The sequence below is a fragment of the Apostichopus japonicus genome, chromosome 20, assembly GCF_037975245.1.
Source record: "Apostichopus japonicus isolate 1M-3 chromosome 20, ASM3797524v1, whole genome shotgun sequence".
Classification (NCBI taxonomy): domain Eukaryota; kingdom Metazoa; phylum Echinodermata; class Holothuroidea; order Aspidochirotida; family Stichopodidae; genus Apostichopus; species Apostichopus japonicus.
In genome coordinates, this window is record NC_092580.1 from 20894113 (window position 1) to 20910521 (window position 16409).

At 38.1% G+C, this 16409-nt stretch overlaps 2 protein-coding genes across 4 annotated transcripts in view; one reads left to right on the forward strand and one right to left on the reverse strand.

Moving 5' to 3' along the window:
* The window catches only part of LOC139961095 (pseudouridylate synthase 7 homolog), a 55124-nt gene that overhangs the window by 14265 nt on the left and 24450 nt on the right, over positions 1-16409 (reverse strand). For all 3 annotated transcript variants that reach the window (XM_071959980.1, XM_071959981.1, XM_071959982.1), the window contains 4 exons: positions 14937-15014; positions 1894-1959; positions 1263-1325; positions 238-363 (listed from right to left, as the gene is read on the reverse strand). In XM_071959980.1, the coding sequence (XP_071816081.1) occupies positions 238-363; positions 1263-1325; positions 1894-1959; positions 14937-15014 (333 nt within the window). The remainder of the gene's footprint in view (positions 1-237; positions 364-1262; positions 1326-1893; positions 1960-14936; positions 15015-16409) is intronic.
* On the forward strand, positions 1975-14926 carry LOC139961094 (uncharacterized). The gene is made up of 2 exons (XM_071959979.1): positions 1975-4553; positions 7604-14926. Exon 2 carries the CDS (start codon positions 7770-7772, stop codon positions 11367-11369), a length of 3600 nt encoding a protein of 1199 aa, XP_071816080.1. The 5' UTR covers positions 1975-4553; positions 7604-7769; the 3' UTR covers positions 11370-14926.

Here is a 16409-nt window from a genome sequence, read left to right on the forward strand (position 1 = left end):
ATAGTTAACCTGATGAGTTCCATAGGTTACTTGCCTGCTTACAGCAAGTAACCAAACACTGGTATGAGATTGAAACTGAGGATTCAAAGCTGATTTCAAAACGTTTTAAACATTTTTACATTTTGGATTTTACAATCATCAAAACTTTAATATATTTGAAAGTAAAAAAAACCAATATCTCGAATACACAAGTTTTAATTTTACTTTTTAATTTTACTGGTAATTGAAGTTCTTTACCTGCCGATGTGGTGGGTGGGAACAGAAGTGTTACCGAACCTCTGCATACCAAAGTAGTTAATGAAGCCTTTCTCTTTGAGAGATATCAAGGCTTTCTCCATCTCTGGTTGAGATCCAACCACATCTCTGAAACGAAAGAAAACAAAACACATGAAACAAAACCTATTTGCGGAAAAAATTTTATTGATAGAAATTTGGGGGTTATTTTACTTTGTCTCAATCTATTCTTTGGTAAAAATTGCAAAAAGTAAACTTGACAAACATCACATATTTATTGTCTTGTCAACCGCATGGACATTTCATACATGGTAAAACTACATGTGACAAACATGCAATTAAGAAATGAAATAAGTTTTAGTGAAAATGATATTTAAAATATAGTCTTACTGAAAGATGGCATTCAGAGACTTTGCAATGCTTAGAATACTTTACATACATGTAGAGTCACACGTTAATACACAACAACATTATATGAGTAATTGAAAAACTGAAAACTGACTGAGACATTATAACATGGAGCAAGGGCTAGAATAGGATTAGAAACCAATAACCTTTGGTTTAAAAAACCAATACTCTACAGACTGAGCTATCCAGTCATTTGTTGGTAGCGATCCCTATAGAGCCATTCCTTTGCTGGGGGTGCCAGTCAGATCCATTGCATCCCATGTAACCATGGATCATACCTCAGTTTCATTGGATACAACCCAGAAAGTGACATGGTAGGCATTTCAAGGTTTTTTTCTTTCAATAACGAAAAAAATTGGCATAAATTTCTTTGCTCTTTCCCCCAATAAGTATAACAAGATTGTGCTGTATTCTGTTATTTCTAGTTTGTGCTTTCCGCCATGTTCCCTTCCACCCCTCCCTCTCCCCCTATTGTAGTCCCTTAACAGAGTGTGATGGATGTGCCCTCAGGGATGCTTTCGGAGGCTAAGTCTATTTTTTGTCGAGCATGGATGGAACATTTACCAAGCCAACAAGGAGTCACTAAAGAAATGGACCAAACATTTGTTACGTTGACTCACCTCAAGACGATTTCAAAGTGGTTTCCAGACAGTTCACCCAGATTCAACTGTCTATCTACATACCTGTAGATGAAAATGGAAAAGTTGAGTTTCCAAGACTTTAATGTAAGTCAAAACCAGTAAGAGAGATAAGTGTCAACCACCTTGAATCTGGTTAAAGGACAGTTTCTTGTTAGTTCATGCCTACCATATACCCGTCATGCAATAACAGTCGATCTCTCAACATAGCTGGTTATAGGAGAGTATCTTGTTAGTTCATGCCTACCCTATCCCCGTTATGCAAGCACAATTGGCACATTATTCTAAAGTTATTGTCAGATAACACACTTTTACATATTTTTGAAGTACATATTCCTGCACTAGGAGAGATAAGCACCATAGCTGGTTACTGGATAGTATCTTGTTTCCATCGTCATGCCTTCTATTTCTAATAATGCAACCGGATTCATGATATGGCTTACAGTTCTAAATTTCTTGTAAATACTACAAACAAACAATTAAATACTCTGTGAAGCTTTCAACTCAGAAAATTACCCAAAAATTAGCGGGAAGAAGAGTTTAATGATTTCTTACGTAATTACATAAAAACATAAAGACATAAATAAATGAAATGGCTGTGTTATGATCATACCTAAAATTACCCAGTCGTACTCCTCTCAACTGTTGGTTAAGTTTAGCAAGTCTGTTTGCTTCACATCTGGAGAAACAAGAGAAACAAAACAATTAAGACCAAATTTTATTCATAGTTCAGTAAACCATTTATCGGACCACATGACATTGCAGAGTTTACTGTACATAGTCATCACAATACTGTAGCCACAATGTTTTCTCTTTCAAATTTTATATTATAATCATTTCTGATACTCCACATTAGTGATTCCTATACTAAGCCATGTAGTTACAACATTCTAACTTGTAAGAACTGCCCATGAACTAATTGTTGATTGTCGTTCTAATTATATAAGCATATTGAGTTAATAATTTATTGCACTAATTACTGTCATGTATTCATAATTATGACCAGGATATTCATTTCTCTAGTTCTACTGCCAATTGCCCTTTTGTAGACAAAGGTTTACTTCGCATACTGTAGCATGCACATTCACAGATACGTGCAGTGTTTGGACCTATAACAACAATGTCAAATTTTATAGGTACAGTTGGTCCGCACTTTGTTCAATCACATTTTCCTGAGTTTAAAATTTGTATTAACCACCTTTACGCAGACAGTCCCATGTAAGTAAAATATTTTGAAAACACCATGTACAGTACCTCATCACAGGATGAGAATTTCAGGTAGACCTGGCCATAACATATTTAGCCCACCAGAGTCACCTTTCGATAACGTTTTAATCACCTCTTGATATTTTAACTAAAGATAGATCAAAGTATTATCACCACTATGAATCTCCCTGCACTATTATACAAGGTTCACAAACCCCAAAGACCTACAATTTCACGTAAAACTGTGCTCAATTTAGGATTATCAACTGTAGTACAAATTTTACTTCATTTATCATATATGTCAAATTGCAACATGATTCCACCCAAAACAATCAATGACTTTGATCATCAAATCATAAGAGCATTGTAACATGAGATCATTTAATAAGTGACTCCTTCCTTTCATGCTTTACAACTGTGATATAAGTAGGGCAACCTGTGCACCACCTATACCTCACATATCAAGACAAATCTGTCAATCTGGAAACCTGATGGGACATACTATTAAAGAAACATTTTGATTAAGCACAAATCTATTTTGGGAAACTCACATCCCTTAAAGTTGTCAGAAATTGCATTAATGTGGCAGGACGCTGATTTTAGGTTTCCTGATTATTCCTTACAATCATGTATTTGGACATTTTTTCCCTTAAATTTATATAAAAAACATCAAGATGTCACCCTGAAAGAGCAATATGTACAATGATCTTCATAGAGTTGTACCAAGGAGAGTCAAACATCTACAGTTTAACCGTTATTCTTCATGTATCTATAGAGAGTCCCCAATTTCTCATAAATCTACAGTTACTCCTAATATATATATCGATTAGTTAATACCTTACTCATACATATAAAGTAAATCCCCAACTCCTAACACATCTATAGATAATCTCCTACTCCTCACACATCTACAGTTAATCCCCCACTAATGCATCCATAGTTCATCCCCTACTTGTAATCTATAGTTAATTCCCTATCCCTCATACTGTACATATTCAATTAATCCCCTACTCATCACACATGTACAGTTAATTTCCTACTCCTAATATATCTATTAGTTAATACCTTACTCATACATCTAAAGTAAATCCTCAACTCCTAACACATCTATGGTTAATCTCCTACTCTACACACATCTACAGTTAATCCCCTACTCATGCATCCATAGTTCATTCCCTACTTGTAATACATCTATATAGTTAATCCCCTATACATATTCAAATAATCCCCTACTCATCACAAATCTACAGTTAATTCCCTGTAGACTCATCACACATCTGCAGTTACTTCCCTACTCGTAACACGGAGACCTATAGTTAATCCCCTATCCCTCATACATGTTCAGTTAATCCCCTACTTCTCACATATCTACTGTTAATCCTCTACTCCTAACACATAGATCTACAGTTAATCCTCTACTCCTAACACATCTACAGTTCATCCCCTACTCATCACACATCTACAATTAATTCCCTGTAAATCGTAATACAGAGTCCTAAAGTTAATCCCCAATCCCTCATACATGTTCAGTTCATCCCCTACTCATCACACAGCTACAACTAATCCCCTACTCTTCATACATCCACAGTAAACTCCTCCACTCCCCCTATATCTTAATTCCAGTTTCCAGTGCCTTTCATTTACCACGATATATATCATAAATGTCTTAATGAATGAATATTTAAGTTATCCCCTATACTGACAATATGTCACATCCAGGGACAAGCAACGCTGGTGAAATTGACTTGTTAATCAGGAACCTGACCAATTAGTGTGACATCCTCTAACAGCCAATGGGTAACTCTGATTATAAAACACACACATGGGAAGATACGTCATCACTCAATAACCCATGCTTCCCTACCAATCCACCAATCAAAAATGTCATTTAACCGTGAGTTACCATCTAGATAGATGACTTTTCCTTAGTACAAAGACAACGCGCCTACGGTATGTCGTTAATATATTCGTTCTCAATATTTAAAGTTAACCTTTTGTACACATGGAAAATTAATAATGATGGACACTCGATGGATATATGTAAATCACTGGATAATCTCAACAAAGGTGAGCTAGCTACCTTTTTCAATAAATCTCTATTCTTCTTGTTTTGCCCATTTTAACCTTTAGATATTAAAATTCACAAACATTCATAGATGTTCTTTTTCAAAAATATTGTAAATTATAATCAAGCAATGGTGGGTAGTCGTCTATTACTGTGTTTCTTCCAAACAACAACACAAACATTCTACAAGATTATCTTTGCCTTGTGCAGTGCTATGGCTATATTAGCATAGGTGTTTATCCAATCAACTTAAGGCGAAAACATGAGATATGTATTTATTATTTTTTTTATTTATTTAGCTCAGTTATCAGGTGTTAATAACAAATGCCTAGTACATTTAAAACTGTAGCCAGACACATTTTGTGTCACAATTCAAAGGGTAAAAAAAAAACGCTTGGAGGCTCTCTAGCGAAGAGTGATTAGTCATATTTATGCAATCACCGCATATGTATAAAGATCCACACTTTCTCTTGAGTGAAATCAACTTTCCCACTTTCTGTTAACATCAAGATGTCATAATTTTGTAATGGCTTCTTTAATACTCTGTAAGAACACAGACTAGGTGGTTGCCATAGCAATTATCTTAGTGTACATCATCAATATAATCACACCTAACCATGGTCTTGTGAATGTCCCCAGGCTAGGCTAGGGCTAGGCTAGGTGTTTAACTATTTGCCTCACACATTCAGCTACCTGTCAATAATTCTGTTTGAGTTAAATGAGGTTCTTCCAAGGTCATTAATGGAGAAATATACAAAATTTCATTGTAGAATATTACTCTCTTTACAAGATATTAAACACAGACTGTACTTGAAATGTTGGTACCCTGGGCTTGCTCGTGCTCAAGTTTGACTAAAATGAAATTCCCCTCTGCATATATTCAACATCCCATTACTACTAATTCCTCCTTATCTTCCCCATTTGCCAAAAAGTTAAATAAAAGATACAAGAGATATAATTACACCAAATTCATAGCAAACAAAACAAAACAAAACCCTAAGGACTCTTTCAGCAAGTCTTGATGGTAAAGGGTTTCATCGTAGTGTTTTGCTAAAGACTGACAAAATACCAGCAGCCAAAAAGAACGCTATGTTTATAAACTTCACCTGCAACACATAAATTTACCAGTGTATATCCTCATATTACTACACTTTTTAACGAGGCTCTAATGACCCTGCGAGAACCGGTATGATTCATCTTCACGAATGAAATTAACCGGCCAAAATCATCTCGTACCTGCCATAAGACCAGATGAGGTGTTTCCTGATCTCCCTGATAATGGGGAGGATACCAATTAAAATGTAATAAAATTAGTGCTTTCTAAATTAGGTCTAGGAGGCAGACTAGTTTGAATACATACTGTGAAGGATTCTTGATGTGTTTGAAATCAATTCCAAATAAAGCAATTGACTTAAATTCTCTGACAGTGTTGACATCTGTGAGGCCCAACTCTACGATTTGCGATGACAAACGAAACGGTTAAGCTGGATCTAATTTGAATTTCCTGTATGTCAGGGTCAATATGATATGATACATACAGAGATGTTTTGGACATTTCAAAAACCCTGTATTGAACTGGTCCGCCATATCAGAACGAAAGGATCCACTCGAGTACTAATTGGACAGAGACAAGATCCAATTAGGCGAGATCTGGGCGACCCACCGAAACGACTTATCGATGGAAACAGTTTGAAAATAATCGTTAAATTAGAGGAAGTAAAACAATACAGCTGCTAAATATAGGAGGATGAATAATGGTCATTGCAGAAGAAAATGTAAACTTTGACGAACTTGAAAGTTCTTGTCAAGCCGTCGGTCAATGCTTACTTTCTCCAGAGAAAGTTTATCACTATTCTAAACAGGTAATTCCCTTCACATCTTATCCACCATCACATTCCAACACAACAGAGACATAGTTTATGCTGAAAGAGGATTGCAAAACTCAGAATGCAGCACATAATTTATCTGATGTTTCTGTAGCAACATGAAGCACAAAGTGGGTATTAAATTAAGTACACAAATTTATGCAAATTTATGTAAAACTGTTCTTTTGTGTACATACAGGATTCTATCATTTTACTTATATTCTGCTTAGCTAAATCCACCAAAACTGTTATACCAAAAGTGGACATTAAATTATCTCCTTCACTATCAGACTAAGAGACAACACAGAGTTTACAAGAATATCAAATAATGGTCATTTATGAGAAATCTTCAGCAAGCATTTGATTGTCATCCTCAAAGTGTTGCCCAAGTCTGTGACATATAAATGTCATTATCTAGATGTAATGCAGTCATCACTCCTAGTCAAGTAGTTTTAAAGGCTTCTAGAAACTTCTATCATCAGGGGTGTAGCCAGGATTTTCAAAGTTGTTGGCATGACTATCTGAGCGGAGTGCCACCATCGGTTTGCGCGGAGCATACAAGAAAATTTTTGGTTTTACAAACCCCCCAGATGGGCGGAAACGGCCCTCCCGAGTGTTAAATCTGGTTCCCTGGCCTCTTGCTAACTTGAGACACCTCATTCAATATCACTTTTAAACCCCAAAAACCAAACGAGTTAAAATAGTACGTAATTCAATACTTCATAATGTATTTAAAATTAGCAAGGTGTATGTACAGAGTAGTCTTACTTTTCAACTTCTGATAATTGTAGATACAAAGTAACGGCACGCAATAGAAATGACAGCTTAGATGACAGAAGAATAGGTCACCGAATTTAGTCATATTCTTGCTACGTTCATTTCAATAATTTTTCCTGTCTAGACGCTTAAACTCGTCCAGCAAGCTTATGGATTTGAATTATATGTGTTTCAAAAAAAAAAATAACTTGGCAGAAAAAGTGTAGGCCCGGGCCTACAGTGCTACATACTGGCTAAGCCACTGATCATGGCTAAAATTTGGGAAGCAATGCAAACAACCCTCATTATTAAAATCTCATTGCTATCGAGGCTGAGCTACAGTATCTATATCAGCAGTTATCACAGATCTTTTCATAGATTTTTAAACTCAAATGTTCCTTAATTTTTACCCTTGATTTGTCTTTCAACAGATATTCACTGGAAATAGGAGGACACATCATGAGGCTTTTGACTTGAAATCCTAATCCATAGATGATCACAAGTAAAAGGTCCTGAGAACAGCAGTGAAACAAATTTCATAAAATCGTGTTCTTTTCTTGGTGAATCAGTAAAGGAAATCTACTTTTGAGGAGAACGATGGCATTTCAAAGAATCTACATTTGGTTATTCGTTTACATCGTCGTCTGGTCTCTGAGGTCTTGGGCAGTTTATGGCCAGACCTGGACGCCGAGTTCGCTACGATGTCCGTGTGTTTGTACGTACGCATCGGGGCCACAGCTGACCTTAGCTCTAGGGCCCGGCTCTTTCAAGCAGGTCGATTGCAGTTACCGAAACTTGTACACCATACCGAACAATTTACCCAGCGATACAGAAGTATTAATCCTGGGAAATAATAATATAAAAAAAATCAGTAACCTGCGAGGTGTCACCCGGTTAAAATATTTAGATCTTTCGCATAACTACATTAGCAAGATCTTGGATGGAACTTTTGAAAACAACCCCAACCTGCAGTATCTGTCGCTGAGTTGGAACGAACTGCAAGTTGTGAGCGAGGGCGCTTTTCAAACGCTAGGCCAATTATCGAGATTACTCCTCTCCGGTAATCAGCTGGGCTACATTCCATCTGCGGTCAAAGCCTTATCGTCTCTCGTCGCCATCGATTTGACCAACAACAGAATAATAAAGGTCCTTTCAAACAGCTTTGAAAATCTCGGAAGGCTCCAGTTCATTAACCTTCGTAGTAATCTGATTCAGAACATCCAACCTGTTGCCTTCTCTCATTTGCCATCTTTAGTAAATCTTCAACTTTCTCAAAATAATATAAACTTGCTCAGACCGGACGCCTTCCTAAACGTGTCGCGTCTTTCGACGCTCTCCCTGGGCTACAACACCTTCAAGAACTTGCCCAGTAACCAGTTTGTAAATATACCATCACTCGAAGTGATTCACTTGGAAGGAAACCAGATCACACGCCTGCCAGGATCCATATTTCAATCCCTTCCAAATTTGCTGGAGGTGAACTTGAAAGACAACGGCTTGGAAATTCTTCCGTCGAACATCTTCCAGGGCAGGCAAAACTTACAGAAGATACACCTTGCTGGCAATGAACCAACCCCTCCCATCTCCAGCGAAATGTTCAATGGCTTGCCAAACCTGATTTCTTTGTCTGTCAGCCAACTGCCTATGCCATTGGACTCTCTCCCAGAGCAACTGTTGGAACTAACAATTACAGATTCCTCCCTCTCCTATATACCCCCAAACTTCCTGCACAATCTGCCGTCTCTGGAAACCTTGGTTTTATCCGAAAATATGATTTCGGATATTGCGGAGGGTGCTTTCGATGGTCTGAACCTTCTGCGTAATTTAGACATATCAGGGAACTATCTTACCAGTGTACCGGGATGGATGTTTGCAGCAAATTTTACTGCACTGGAGAAAATTTTCCTCCAAGAAAACAGAATTGAAAGGATATTTCCAGAGGCATTTGCTGGTCTAACGTCCTTAAGGTCTCTGACCTTAGAATCCAATCTGATAAAGGAATTACCCTCGGATGTCTTTCCGCCTTCGCTCGAGTATCTACAATTGGGAGAGAACCCCATTAAATACCTGGACGTAAATGTCGTCAGTGAGCTGACTGCATTGCGACTGTTTTCAGTCGATTCTAGAAATTTTCAATGCGATTGTTTACTGAGGCACTTTGTGGACTGGTTAGGTATTAATAACGTCATAGTGGACGGTGCTTCTGATTTGCGCTGTAACACCCCATCGAGGCTACGAGGGGTCGGTCTTCTGCAGTTGAATCATCGGCAACTTTACTGCGGCCCACCAAGTATCCTTACTGCTCCAAAAGCTCAAAATGTTACGGTGAGGATGGGATTCAACGTCACGTTACCATGCTCCCTCCTTCCCCATTCTGTAGCGACCTTGAAATGGGACACGGCTAAACAAAATAGTTTAACCATGTCGAGTTTCTATAGAACTGCATATGCAATCAACAACTATCAACTTCTATCGACTGGAACTCTCCTAGTACTCAACGTTTCCCCGTTGGACGGCGGGACTTATACGTGCACAGCCGAAAACCCAGCAGGGACGGATATCATCACTTACTTTGTAGCTGTGTATCAAGAGAAGGAAACCACTCCTCAACCTCCTATACAAACGACAATAATCACCCCAATCAGTAACACCACAGCTATAGCCGCGAACGGACCTACCAATCTCCCGCAAAACACAATCAAACCGACCATCAGCAATTTGAACCCTGTGACACAGGTCATTGTAAACGTTACCACTGTACCCCCTGGTGCTCCTCCCGGCTCCACCAATGTGACATTGAGCTCAACTGCCAATAACAGCATTCCTGTCGAGATAACCACCATCAAACCTACAACCGATTCCAATGTGACATTGAGCTCAACTGCCAATAACAGTATTCCTGTCAAGATAACCACCATCAAACCTACAACCAATTCAGTCATCAATCTTCCAACTGAGTCGCCGAGGACGGCAGTCACAAACGCAACACTCGTCGATCGACAGCCCTCACCAAATGGGACCGAGCAAGCGCCAGGTACCAAATCAAATACGACTCACATTGAAAAACTGCCTCAAATTGGACAAGGTCAAAACGAAACCGACACAAGAGGCAAAACTGGAGGCGATGGACAAAATAATGGAAATGGCCAGACAACCAACCTACCTCCGATTGTCGATGGACTTCCGACAAAATCTTCTACGACTACGCTGGAGACTGGCTTAGATTCTTTGCCGACAAAGGATCCAACCAAACCTATCGACCCATGCAATCCTAACCCATGTCTACATCGGGGAACGTGTCAAGTGTTATCTCAGAAGCCACAAGATCCCGAGGAGGACTCATCGCAATTTGATAGCTACAGTGAAAGCCAGAGCAATGGAAACGATCTCGGTGATGAGATCGACGTGCAGCCCGGGAAGCAGAGTGCCCAGTGCACCTGTCGCAAGAAATTTGGGGGACCCACTTGTAAGATTCGCAAACCAGAAGTGCCGTACCAGGTGACAGTACTAGAGACACACTCGGATGTCATTACGTTGGAGTGGGCGCAGAAGAACGTGGGGAACGTAGATGGTTATAGGATATACTACAGTTTAGTCGGTGACAGGGACATGAAAAAGAGTATGCCCATCCACCGCAACGTCCAATCCTTCACCATGGAGGAACTCAAAGAGGAATCCACGTACCGCATCTGCGTGGTGGCGTTCAACGACGGCGGCGACACTCCCGTCGGAGAAGAGAACTGTATCTGGGCTGACACAAAGTCCGGTTCCAAGAATATAATGGAGCTCGTAAAGACAGAGTACGGAATAATCGGAGGGGGCATATTATTTGTGATAGTGTTGACTATGCTGACTGCCATCTGTTATTCCAAAGGGAAGAAGGAAAGAGACTACGAGAGGTCGGTGGTGATTCCGAGGGTATCTCAGAGCGTCTCCGATTTACCGCCTTCCAACGTTTTCCGTCGCAACCTGAAACCGAGGGAGAGTGCATTCTATCAGGATGACATGATGCTCCTAGACCTGTCGCGCCAAAGCGAACGGAAAAAGTACATGAACCCGTTCGATTCTAGACACTCCATCATAATGCCAGATACGGAGCATATCAACCCACCCCTGGGATTCGGGGAGGGTATCCCTGCCTCTTTAATGCCTAATAATGCTAGAAGAACTTTAAGGATACAGGAAGATATGGTTTAAACAGAATACAGGGAGATTGTTGATGCTAATGTGTGAAAAATTGGAAACCCACAGCTTTAATTGATAACACATTGTCAAACATTAATGCTGCCTCTTTAATTATTACACCATGGTTGTTACTTGGCTGGGGTGATGGAAACTGGATGAAACTTTTTTTGGCAAGATCTCCTGATCCCAGCAAGAATGAGGTATTGACAATACTTTGGAATTTTGTTCCCAATTTCCAACCCCTCCATTAGTTCTACTTCACTATTGAAATCGACAGCATGTTATATCTGTTCACCAGGTCTCTCATGTTATAACTATGAAAGATCCCATACTTGATACTTAGAAAGCAAGGTGTCTCCAAATGTTATTTTTCATATTAAACTACATCGCTTTTCCAATATCTTAGCATGAAATGGGTTCTATGAGCCTTTCCTCGTTGTGGCAACACCACAGTGTATCTAAAACTTGACAAGTGTTCAAAGGGTAGAAGAATTGTTCATCTTCAGTGGTGACTTGTCTGCCCAAAATAATGCAACTGTAAGGCTGAGATAGGTGTGTATACAACAAGTAGTGTAAACTTGAAATGTATTAACAGACAATGTCCATCCTGCAAAGTCACAATATTCTTCAAATAAAGAGAATTATACCAATTATTGTAGTAAATAATGAAGGTTAGTCTTACAAAGACTAACTGTAATTAGGTTGGAAGTCCCCCTCTGTGGTACAGCACAAAGACAGGCCCTCAAAATTTGGGCTATTTACTGGCTATTTACTGGCTATAAGTAGCTATTTACTGGCTATTTTACTGTCTATTTAATGGCTACTATATACTGGTTACTTACTAGCTATTTACTGGCTATTTGTAGCTATTTACTGGCTATTTACTGGCTGTTTACTGGCTATTTACTGGCTACTTACTGGCTATTTACTGGTTATTTACTAGTTATTTACTGGCTATTACTAGCTATCTACTGGCTATTTACTGGCTAAATGAATGGATTTTGCTGTCTGCCAGTAGACATGCACAACTTAAACACAAGGTAAGTCGATTAACATTTGCCAACAGTCAAAGAATCAGGATGATTTCTCTACCTAACAAAAGACTGCTTAATTCTATCTTTAAATATTTATCTGGGATGATCTCCAATGCCTGTACAGTGACTGGTGTGTGTTGTAATTCAGGAAAATGCCACTTCAAGAACTTGATTATAGACAGTCAATACTTTTTGGAGCACTGGCATTCTTTCAGCAAGTGACTAAACATTGTGCAATTCTAGGCCTAAAAATCTTCAAAGTTTCTTTCAGAGTCTGTTGTTGTTTTTGCAGCCTTTAATACTGGTATCCTCTCTACCAATCTGCTCAGTATTTCAATTAAACACACAAATAGAACTCACTGAAGGATTTGTCCTCTAACAGCACCATACTATTATTGGTATTAACTTGACCCACTAAACTTTACAATGTGAAACAGACGTTATACAACTTCCGTTATTTGCACTGATATTGATCAAATTCTGCAAAGTTATTCGATACTGAAAGTCCATAATACAATTCATGTCCATCAGTGTCATCAATCAATTTTGCTCAAGAAAAGTTGAGAACAGTTTTTTTTTACATGTGCCGGGCAATTTTGTTTTGTTTTTTTCAGTATCCAGTGTAACCTCATATGGTTACTGTGTTTACTATTCAATGTCTAATTAGAAACAAGGAAACCTAGAAAAGTGACTTATCTGGATAAACCGATGTTCTTTGAGATTTGTTAAACTGTTGCAAGTTGATGACCAACCTCCCCTCCCCCCCCCCATATTGGCAATAAATGATTTAAGGGTAAATTCTACGCTTGGCAGTCTGAAATGGTTGTGTTAATTAGTAGAGCTCTGATGATGACATTATACGTGACAATCTTTCACAGCAGTTGTATTGTACAATTAATAAAAACTAATTAAATCAGGAAAAAACACATTTAGCAGATCTGACAGTAACCCGCTGCTAAATTTACTCTTAACGACTTTTTATTAATCAAGTGCAGCATGCTAGCTTTCTCTAAAGTCAGTGTCAAGCACAATATACTCTATTTGTCATTACACATTAAGAACCTGTGAGATACATGGTACATTTGCCGACAACTAATTGTCTCAAGGTAGATGAGCTAACAATGCAAAAAAAAGAGAACTTGTACAAAACTGTACAAGCGTTATTATATTTATTTATTTTGATGTGTAATATATCTATATATAGTATGTGTAAAATCAAAGAAATTATAGATATATAAAGATATATATATATAATTTTGTTGTACAAAATCTTCATTTATTGTCCTGTAAATTACTGAAATGTAACAATGAATTGGGAATGACATGTTTTCCAAAACACCACTTTGTATTTTTCGTAATCTCTGATAAGATCTATATTTTCTCGGTTTCTCTTTGAAGCTGCTCTGATCATACTTGCTAATATGTCTTGCATTAACTTACTTTAAATGTCCACACTGTACTCGTTTCTTCTACTAGTGTAAAAGAACTACATCCATCAGGCTTGAAGTACGGATATGAGTGCAATGTTCAGCATGAATGTGAGTACCAGTAGAATTCCACTTCATGTGAGTACTATTACTAATATGAGTACAAGGTTTAACAGAGAGACTACAAGTATGTTATCTTGCACTGTATCTATCCTACATTTCCAAAATGACCTGAGTAAGAGGATGAGTACACATCCATGAAGTTGAGTACCAGAAATCGAGTACAAGTACAGGTAACTATAATACGAGAGTACCATTACAAGTACAGATTCCATATAAGAGTACAAGTACAAGTATAGGTTCAATAAAAGTTTGATATCCTACACCTCGATCAGTGTAGTCACATACAGTAACCATCGCAGCTACGAGTGTCGCAATGCTATCCATCAGCATGGGCCTCCACCAGGGGGGGGGAGGGAGTGGGGATGCTTGTCTCCCTCCCTGGCAAAAGTAGTAAAGAAAAAAGAACCAACCACCATGCTCTGTCATTATAGGTAAAATTAACCGGTTCAATTTTTACGGTTAACCGGTTAGTCGTTTTTTAACCCATCATCGAAAATCTGAAGTTGGTTAGCTCCATCATTCTGGATTTTGTTTTTCTGGAAATGTCCATCTCAATCAGCTCTATCAATCTGATCATTGCATTTGTCACTACTTTTATAGTGTAATAACTTTATCAATCACTTCCATTTAAGTATCAAATTTAGTCACTGCACTTTTCTGATTTAAATTTAATCGCCGACGCCATATACATACCACGAAAAGACCGAGGCAAAATTTCCCGTAAATTATTTCGTTCTTTGAAAACATGACGGACTTGCAAATAACGGAGAAGAAATCACCGACGGGCGACCATTTCACAGTTAAATATTTCCGATAAAATGCCATTTTCTTCTCTGAGTACCTTTCGCAATAAAACGTGGCTATTGAAATTTGATTCCTGGTTGATTTATGTCATTCAATATGGAGAAGAAACAATATTAAACCCTCAAGCAGCCTCTCGGTATCATCTGGGAATCAGCACTCCTATAAAAATCGGCAGTGACAATAAAACTTACTTCTGAATCGTCATCTCCTGCACGGTGACTGCTCGTTTATCTTTTGTTCCTGCGTACTGAAAGGCATGAGGTCGGGTTCTTGGAAAACAAAGAAAATAATAATCATAATAATAATAATAATAATAATAAGAGGAACAACAACATTAAAAACAATAATAATAATTATAATGTCAAATGAGCAGTTCATAGTGATAAGTGAAAAAAATGCAGCTTTCTCAGTTATTGATTATTGAGTTTCCATAGAGATCAATATCTGTTAAAAAGCTACCTGTTGCCCATAAATTAGCAATATTCTAATTGTGCCTTAAAAGGATGTCGAGAACGAAAGTTCAGAAAAACCGGATTTGAATTTTGTACAAAAATTTAGGGAGTTTAATCGAGCTCAGGTAAGCTTCGGAGATGATGGAGATTAACAATTATTGTTCTTTCATTATTTAATTTATTTTTTTATATTTTTAGATCTCTTTCTCCACCAACAGTCTTTGCTAATACTGCATTATTTTCACCTTTGATCGATTGTCTCACAATTACTTTCACAACGTCTAAACCATGGAAATGTCTACTTCTCCTGGTTTGGTTTGTTGGGTGGAACAGAAAAGTTGACAATTTCATGATGCCTTGTATTCACAGTATACTGTAAAGCTATGTGAGTGATCTGAATCTATCACATTTCACAAAGAAATCAACCAACAATTTTATCTGTAGACTGTTACAGGAAGTTAAAACGGAAGTCAAAGGTCTCAAAAACATATCATGTCAAATTGATATCACCACTTCCCACCTGTTACCTTAAATTCAAAATGTTGCAAAGGTAAAAATAATAATAATAATATTCCACTTTTATATAGCGCTTTATAGCAGCAATAGGTCTCAAAGCGCTTTACAGATGATATGTTACCCCTGGTCAATGATAACCTGTCCCAGAGACAATCCCTCCAGGCGGCTGCAGTTATATACTGCGCCCAATGACAAGTTACCTCACAGGTACCCATTTAACCCCTGGGTGGAGAGAGGCAATTGAGATAAAGCATCTTGCCCAAGGACACAACGTCGTGAACTAGGCAGGAGTTGAACCAGATTCTGGGCAGAAGTGGTTATCTTCATCACGTGATTAGCCTATTAACAAACAGCTGATTATACCACTTTAGATATTAAAGAAATAATGCATAGTTTTGCAATGCACTATAAATGCATTGTATTTCTACGACCAAATATCCAGAGTATTGCTACATTTACAAAATGCACACTAGTTTTACTTAGAGGGAAATAAGTGGATCTGGTGTGAATAAAACTACGGTTGTACATATTCTGTGGGGGGGGTGGGGGTGGGAAGGGGTAAAACATAACCAGCTGGTTCAAAAACAAACCACAATGTTATCATAACCCTTTGACAGACCTTTTGAAAACCTAAACAAATATTTTTGTTCTGTCTTGGAAATATCATATTTGAATATTCTTGTCATCTAGGAGGGA

Bases quoted from the DNA above. Each gene is read 5' to 3' on its own strand.
- LOC139961094 (XM_071959979.1), top strand. From the start codon at position 7,770: ATGGCATTTCAAAGAATCTACATTTGGTTATTCGTTTACATCGTCGTC.